Source organism: Heloderma suspectum, chromosome 11 (assembly GCF_057233095.1).
Source record: "Heloderma suspectum isolate Gila_16-S chromosome 11, 16-S_ref, whole genome shotgun sequence".
NCBI lineage: Eukaryota > Metazoa > Chordata > Lepidosauria > Squamata > Helodermatidae > Heloderma > Heloderma suspectum.
Genome location: NC_139468.1, coordinates 6,941,254 through 6,949,573, shown reverse-complemented (window position 1 = coordinate 6,949,573; position 8,320 = coordinate 6,941,254). Strand labels below are relative to the sequence as shown.

General features: G+C 46.5%; 1 protein-coding gene across 1 annotated transcript; it reads right to left on the bottom strand.

The window, feature by feature from the left end:
* Positions 1 to 1,882: 1,882 nt before the first annotated feature.
* LOC146336941 (uncharacterized) lies at positions 1,883 to 5,911 on the bottom strand. Its single transcript, XM_084816727.1, has 2 exons — positions 5,476 to 5,911; positions 1,883 to 4,290 (listed from the first exon to the last, which is right to left on the bottom strand). The coding sequence occupies exons 1-2, from the start codon at positions 5,775 to 5,777 to the stop codon at positions 4,254 to 4,256; spliced, it is 339 nt and encodes a 112-aa protein (XP_084672853.1). The 5' UTR covers positions 5,778 to 5,911; the 3' UTR covers positions 1,883 to 4,253.
* Between the last annotated feature and the right edge of the window lie 2,409 nt (positions 5,912 to 8,320).

The following is an 8,320-nucleotide window of genomic DNA, read 5'->3' as shown; positions in this document are numbered from 1 at the left end:
AGCGAGCAAGCAAGCAGAGGGGAGAGAGAGAAATCCCAAACAGCAATAGGAGAGACTCAAAGAGGCTGCCCTGAAACAACTTGTGTGGCTCTGTCTATAAGGTTCAAATCAAAGTCACACGGACACATGAGAGAAAGGGGCGTGTGCGTGTGTAGAAACAGTGGTGCAGCTAGGTAATTTGAGACCCTGGCATTAATGGTCTTATGCGGCCCTCCTTTAGATGGCTGTGTGTATTATTTCAGTTGTGAAGCACACAACACACATTTCTCCCCCCCCACCCTCTTCGACTGCCATTCCATGCTTTAAAACTGCTTCTACGCTCCTGATATGTTAGAACAACAAAGCTGTTTGCCAACCCTGTTTTTTTTAAAAAAAAGAAAATACTCTGAACTTGTGCAGTTATGCATTTTAAACTCACTTAAATCATTGCACCAGCATGACTACAAGAATAAAACAGGGTTTGCTTCTGCACCTGCCACCCCTCTGGGTCATTTGGGGCCCCTCTGGGCTACGGGGCCCTAGACAAACCCCCAAGGTCCAGGCCCAGCAGCACCACTGTGTACCAAATGACTAGCCCTTGAATAGTCAATATATGGCCATCAGCAGAAGGTGGTAGGGAGGGGAGGATTTTGTCTTTGTGTGTGTCTGTGTGCCTGCATTTGTGGGAACTGACAATACCTTTTAAGAGAAGATTTAAAAGTGTATTTTAAAGCAATATACTGAGCCATGCAAAAAGCTGCTGGCTTCAGTGCACTGGTTCCAATGTGGTATGTGTGTGTGTAGTATGTGAGAATTGTATTTATTATGACATTTATATCCCTCCTTATCTCCAACGACCTCAAAGCAGTGTACGTGGTTCTACCCCTCCACCACCCCCAGCTTAACATTTTATCTGTACAACAGCCCTGTGAGGTTGGTTAGGCAAAGAGATTGAGCTTGGCCTAAAGATATCTGGAGGGCCAGAAGTTGTCCGCCCATTTTAGAGTGTCGCCCTAGGACCAGAGTGATTCATGTTCAATTTCCCACTGGACCATGAAGCTGGACTCTTTCAAACAGGGGCTGGCAACTTGTAGTCCTGCAGATGTTTTGGCCTATAACTCCCATCATCCTGATGGGAGTTGCCCACCCATGAGCTAAAACCACACATATGCACCTCTTGTGTAACACCACCTATGGCAGAGAAGGGAAGAGCCCCAGGCTGACATCCTGTGATTCTAGTTACATTCTAGAAGAGGTTGATACCTCAGCAGTATGTGTGTGGATATGAGTCACAGACATTACTTTGTGCTGAACAGCAATATTTCCCCTCCTTATTTTTACTCTAGGTGCTGGGGGCCCAATCCGGATCTTAAAAGCCCACGTACCACCCATGCTAGGGTCCTGATCTGGATCTGGGCACCTGCACCTACTCTAGAGTAAAAATGAAAGGAAAAAAGACATAGCTGCTAGACATAGGTTTAGCATGTTAACCACAAACAACCCAGAGTTCACAACCCAACAACAAACCATGGGTTGTCTTCCTGGGCTGTTTGTGGTTAGCAACCCATAGTTAAACCATACTGCAGGGTTTGCACATAATGGCAACACGTGATTCAACAACAACCCACGATTCAATGACAATCCATACTCTACCTGTACTCTGGGCTATTGTTACGTGCAAACTAGGCCAATGTCTGTTTTAGCCCTGTGAGTGTGTGCGTGCATACATATGTGAAAGGAGAATGTCGGAACCAGCTGTATACTAAGTCAGACCATTGATTGGTCCATCTAACTCAGTATCTCACTTGTACTTGGAGATACCAAGGGGAGTATGTGCGAGGGGAAGGGCATAGTGTCAAAAGGAGCAGACATCCAAAATATGTGCCATGGGATCCATTGAAATACCAGTACAAATTATTTATTATGATAATATTTATATCTTGCCAGTTTACTTGCTTATATAAAATGGCTTGCAGGAAAATCAAAATAATACAAAAGCAATATAAAACACTGCCTAAAAAATTAACAAAAATCAACAATACACAAAGTCAACAATGGTTAAAGCAACGAACAGTTATAAACGGCAGTAGATACATAACTGCAATGAATATGAACCTGAGCACGCTCCGGGAGAGAGCACAGGACAGGAAGGCCTGGCGTGCTGTGGTCCATGGGGTCACGAAGAGTCGGACACGACTGAACGACAACAACAAGATACATAACAATTAAAAATCCCTCAAAAGCTCACCTAAATAAATTAGCCTTAGGCAAGCTTTCAAGGTTTTTAAAAAATTGTTACATATCTGCTGCTGTTCATAACTGCTCATTGCTTTAACCACTTTTACTGCCTGCCTACCTGCCTGCCTGCCTAAAAACAAGCCATGAGGGGGCCAAGCTGGGCAAACATCTCTCAGGAGGCTGTTCCAAAGCCTAGATGGTGGGCCACACAAACTCAGATCCCACATAGCTGGCATGCTGAAAAATCCCGCTAGACCAAGCAACCACTTGGGACCAGAGGAGGATGTCACAATTTAGGGAGTTGATTTATACATTTGTAGGGGCTGCTACAATGGTTGCTTCCAACAGTGGTGGACCTCTAAGTCCAGTGGGTGTAGAGGAAGAGTCCCCTCAATATTTTTGCAAGGGTATAAATGGGACCCACTCTTACACCCTGCCCCACCTCTGTTAAGGCTTCCAGATTATCTGTACAAGGTATGACTGCTTTTCCAAATAGAAGGAGTAGCAAGTCAGACCAGCAACAAAATGTTGCAGTGTGAAGTGTGCCTGTTCAGCATTCTAGCAACCAGCCACGCTTTTACCCAGGAGACTCCATTCCACCCACCTCCCAAAAGCCAGCCAGCATTCCATGGCTACTGAGGATGCTCTGTCATCACTAGGCTGTTTGGGGGTCCCCCTGCATCTAGGGTTTTGTTTCCTAAAAAAAAAATAAAAAAAATCTATAAACCTTTGGGTTCTTGCTAATAACCCCTCTTGTGCATGGATGGTGTTGTTTTTGCTATATAAGGATCCATACTCTGAGAATGAGTTTGCTATTGATATATTGGATGTGAATATGGGATTTTTCCATCTGAACACATGACAAACTACATAGGGAGTGGTGTGTGTGTGTGCATGCGCATAAGACTCTGAAACTCCCATGCTTCACACCATGTCGAGCCCACACATAGGGCAATATGGCCACCAGAAGGAGCAGCTGCCACAAGGAGAGAAAGCGTGAGAACTAACTGACTATTGTACAGCATTGTGTGTGTGTGTGGTATCTGTGATGGCCGGGTCATCTGTGCACATCATCCATAGGTGTCATAGTTATGGAACAAGGAGCATGCATCAGTGGCTTGCAGCTAAAATGCATGAACTAGTCCACATTGAAAAGCATCATGTTGGGGGTGAATCAGCTTTCTCCAAGCTGGTATGCTCCAGATGTTTTAGACTACAACTCCCAGTACTCCTGACTATTGGCCAATTGCTGGCTGGGGCTAATGGGAATTGAAGTTCAAAACATCTGGAGGTTACCAGGTTGGGGAAGGCTGGTGGTGGTGATGGGTACCGATACAAAAATGCTAGGTGGTGTATCCATGGTGGCCCATTCACACATGCAAATAGCCACAAATAACTAAGGCTGCTCTCTTAAGCGTAATTATCTGGTCTTAAGTCAGCCCTATTGAACACAGTGTGACATATTTTTGAGTAACTGTACCTAGGATTGTGCTGCACACTACTGTGAAGTGATGGGCATGGATGTTGTGTGAAGCAGTCTCTTCAATACCTGACTGCTGCAGTGCTCCAAAGCATTGCAGGAAAGTTCTGTGCCAGTGGTGGTGTAGCAGGGACAGGCCATTCGTGCATGCAAATAACCACTAAGCAGAGTGATGAGCCTGTGGTGGTCGTATATGATGGTCTGCTCACATATGCAAATAATCACTAATTTTGCACTAGTAATCACACTTATTAGCAAGTCCCCATGAACTCTGAGGGACTTATGAGTAAGCATGCCCAGGACTGTAAATGATGCTATTATGAAGTGATGGGGATGCATGCCTGTGTGAATCTGGCTGTCACCAACTTGCACCTCAAATGCTTCAAAGCAGAGGTGCTCAAACTCTAATCTGCGACGAGCTCCGTTCAGGCAGTCCACAAAAATGTTGCAGATCAGCTGAGAATATCTGTACTTTTTTTTCCTGAAGTGGAGACAGAGGCCATTTTGACCAGGGCTGGATTATCAAACAGGCTAACAAGGCCCTGGCCTGTGGCTTTCATAATAAGGCACTGGGTTCGACGGCGATATTGGCCCTGTGGAAAAAAGAATATGATTTAAACATGAGTTATGTATGTGCTTTGCTTTGTGGAACCAAAAGAAAAAAAGTTGATTAAGTGGCCTGCAAAGACTGTCAGCAATTTTCAAGAAGTCCATGGAAAAAGAAAAAGCACTGCTGCTTTAAAGCATTGCATTGTGGGCAATATCAATATTCTGCCTGTGGGTGGTGTGCACACGTGTGTGAAGGCCTGTCCCTGTGCAAATAACTACTACGCGACAGTATTATGGAGTGCCGAGCATGTATGTGTGAATCAGCCCTTCAGCGAGAGGCAGCTAAAATGCCCCAAAACACTGCGTTGGAGGCGACTGACAAATATTCGCTGCCTGCCTCTGTATCTGTGTGAGCGCGCCTGTGTGTTTGTATTTGGGGCGCCCTGTTCCTACATGCCCTGTTCCTATCAATATTCTGCCTGTGGGTGGTGTGCACACATGTGTGTGAAGGCCTGTCCCTGTGCAAACAACTACTACGCGACAGTATTATGGAGTGCCGAGCATGTATGTGTGAATCAGCCCTTCAGCGAGAGGCAGCTAAAATGCCCCAAAACACTGCGTTGGAGGCGACTGACAAATATTCGCTGCCTGCCTCTGAATCTGTGTGAGCGCGCCTGTGTGTTTGTATTTGGGGCGCCCTGTTCCTACACGCAGCCCGTCACTTGGCCAGCGTCCGCTCGTGGCATGACGAGCGCGCACGTGTGAACGAGTTCCGAGCAGGAAGAGCGCGGCTGGGGGTGGGGGAGAGAGGAAGCTGAAAAGGAGCAGGAGCAGCAAAGGTGGGCGAGGAGGGAGGGAGCGCGACAGCAGGCGAGGAGGAGGAGGAGGAGGAGGAGGAGAAAAAGAAAAAGAGGGAGCGCCTATCAGCCGGGATAGAGAGACAGAGGGAGCGGGAGAGGTGGAGGCGAGCGAAAGCTGGGGAGGAGAGGGGGAGTGCGGCAGGCGGAGGAGGAGGAGGAAAGCGAGAGCCGGAGGGAGGGGGCTCCACAGCTAGCGAAAGAAGAGGGAGCGCGGCAGGCGGAGGAGGAGAGGCGCGACGCAGGACGGCAGATGCCTGGGAATAAAAATTCGAGGATTGCATGCAGCGGCTGGAGAGACTCTGTCGGTGGCGGCGGCGGGGACGCGGCAAGGAACGGGGGGGCGGCGGCAAAATGAAGTACCAGAAATACCTGACGGTCTTGCAGATGGCCATCGGGGTGACCGCCTCCAACCGGGGCAGCCTCATGCCCTTAAAGCGGAAGCTCTGGTGAGTAGCGGGCGCTGCTGCGCGGCGGGGTCGCGGCGGCGTTGCGCTGGTGCGTGCGTCGTCCGGGCGCCCGCCCGCCCGCCTGCCTGCCTGCCTGCTTCTGCCCGCTGGGCTTCTGCGACCGCGATCCGCGCGCGCGCAGGCGGCCCCCTGGGCGAAGCGGCCGGCGAGCCGCTCCGCCCGCCCGCCCGGCTCGGCTTCGCTGGGGACCCAGAAGTGCGGCATTCCTCAAAAATCACAGTAGTGCGATCATCCCATTGCTTTGCGACAGGGTCCCTCCTTTCGTCCCTGGAGGCTGGGGAGACACCCGCGCGTCACGGGGAAAGGCTCCCGGGGTCATTTGCAGCGAAATGTGTGGCGGAGGGGTGGTTGTGGGCGGGAGGGGTGCGCCCTCTCCCACTAGCAGAGGGTCAGATCTCGATGGTGTTGTTCCGGTGGCCCTTTGTTGCAAACGCGTGTCAGTTTGAGGGGTGGGGGTGGGAGGAGAGTGAAGAAGGCTTTTATTGTCACAAACAGCCAACTGGAAGCTTCTCCAGAGTTCAAAAGTGTCATGCTGGACCCTATCTATCTATCTCTTTCTTTTCAACAAATATTTTAGTTAAATTTGAACTGAAGTCATGGATTCTTTTCTAGGGAGATGTAGAGAGAGAGAGAAGGAAGGAAGGAAGGAAGGCAGGCCTTAGTTGGGTAATAGAACATGGACCATATTCTTTGATCTGCTTGGTAGTTGCATTTTTTTCTAAACAAAATCCTGACATGAACCAAGCGTGTCTTTGCAGTGCCAAATAACTGGCTTTTCTGATGGTTGTCAGGTGGGATTTTTTTTCCCTTTTCTTTTTTGAGATGCATTGTGAGAACTCGACCTTTCAGCATTCATATTGTCTATCTACCTATATATATGCTTTCCTCTGCTTCATTAAGGGCTTTTGCTGAAACAGTGTACTATAGCAATGTGTTCCTTTGTTGTGCGTGCGTGCGTGCGTGCGCACGTGTGTGTGTGTGTGTGTATCCGGAGGTGCAGAGTGTCATGCTGTAATTATAGAGTATGGGTGAGTAGGGCACAAAGATGCTGATGCTTTGCATTAACCAATGACTTGTAAAGAATTGGTGTCAGTTTGACTTGAAGCAGTACGGCATGGGTGGTTTTTACAAGGAGATGACAAAAAGTCAGAAGGAGAATCCAAATCCAAGCCAAATGTGCTGTTATGGGGTGGGGGGAGAGAGAGAGAGAAAAGAGCAGAATTTTATTGTCTCAGCTACTCAGCATAAACAATACAATACACAAATAAAAGTTCCTTTTTTAAAAAAAATGGTGATACCAAATAGCAGATGTGTGACTTCTGATGTTCAAATGCAATTTAGGTACATGATAGACGTGTCTCTGTTAAAGGCCAACAAGGGAGAGATATCCATCATATTGCCTGAATTGTATTTGCACATATAAAAATCCAGTCCTGTGTACATGGGCTGAAGAATCACATCTGAGCAATGGCTTGCTCTCACTGTGACCCTAGGTCACAGGGAAAGCGTGTAAAATGTCACTGGGGATGCTGATAATTCTGAAGGTGCCTCCAGTGTCTTAGAACAACTAGCAAATTGTCCCTATTTCCCGCGCTTGGGATGTTTGATTCCCCGTCCCCCTGCCCCTTATATAGATTTGCAAAAGGCATGACAAGAGAAAGAGAATTAAAGTATTATACACCAATGCAATAGTTACCATTTTGCTCATTTGAAGCCTTTTCTCGATAAAAGAATACTGCTGTAACTGTGTTTTGAAGTACACGTTGCTATTTTCATTCTGTGGTGCTTCCCTCTGGCAGATTTTTTTAATTTTATTTTTAAGCCTGCTTTTATCTTCATGGAATTAAATTAGCTGAAATTTAGGAGCATGGTATAATATCATAAGGGATATACAGATAACTTGCATGCTTTCTTTAAAAAAGTTTATATAGCATATTAACTTAAACAAGCACTGTAAAGCCTTTTGATATCACAATAAAGAGTTTGGATCTTCCTTTAAAAACCCATTATTTGCAGGGATTAATATGTGGTTTTGATTGCGTGAAACACATAACATGATAGTTAACTCTAGCTCACTCACAGCAATGTCCTCTCTCAATAGTGTCTACGTGACTCAGTGAGGTGTATATACAGATGTTAATGGCAGAAGTGTAATCGTCAGGAACAAAACTGAACATTAAATGACTTCTATTTTTATACCCTTCGGTGTGTTCTTTTCAAAGTGCCCTCAGATCACTGGGAAACTTTGTATAATAGTACCTCTTGCTGTACAAGTTGGGGGGGAGGGACAGTGATAGCAGAGCACCCATAGACTAATCATGCATAAATGTATTATGTTTGAGTTTATCCATAGTTGCAATGGTCAGAACAGATTGCAGTGGGAAGTCTAATTGACACCTATGGACAAAACAGGATCAGCACTTACACTCAGTGGCATGTTAGGCTACAGTCCTCTACACAAGTGCCTAGGAGTAAGGCCCACTGAACTCAATGGGACTTGCTTCTGAGTAGACATGTATACATTGCAGTGTTCTTTCTGTCATTGTGAAAGCCACAAGGCAATCCTATCACTTTTCTGTGTATGAATCTGTTGTCTAAAAGTATCCTTAATCTGTCAATCTGTGCAACATAAACTGAAAAATTGGTTAAAAGATTTTGGGTTTTTTAAAAAAAAATCAGTTGTGGCACTTTTGCAAAATAGTAAGAATTCATCAACCTGAAAAACTCCAGGACTTAGATTAAAAATG

Excerpts from the sequence above, each read along its gene's own strand:
- LOC146336941 (XM_084816727.1), bottom strand. The coding sequence starts at position 5,777 with ATGCCGCACTTCTGGGTCCCCAGCGAAGCCGAGCCGGGCGGGCGGGCG. Across the intron at positions 4,291-5,475 it reads GCCATCTGCAAGACCGTCAG|GGCCAATATCGCCGTCGAAC; the intron begins GTATTTCTGGTA and ends TTTTTTCCACAG.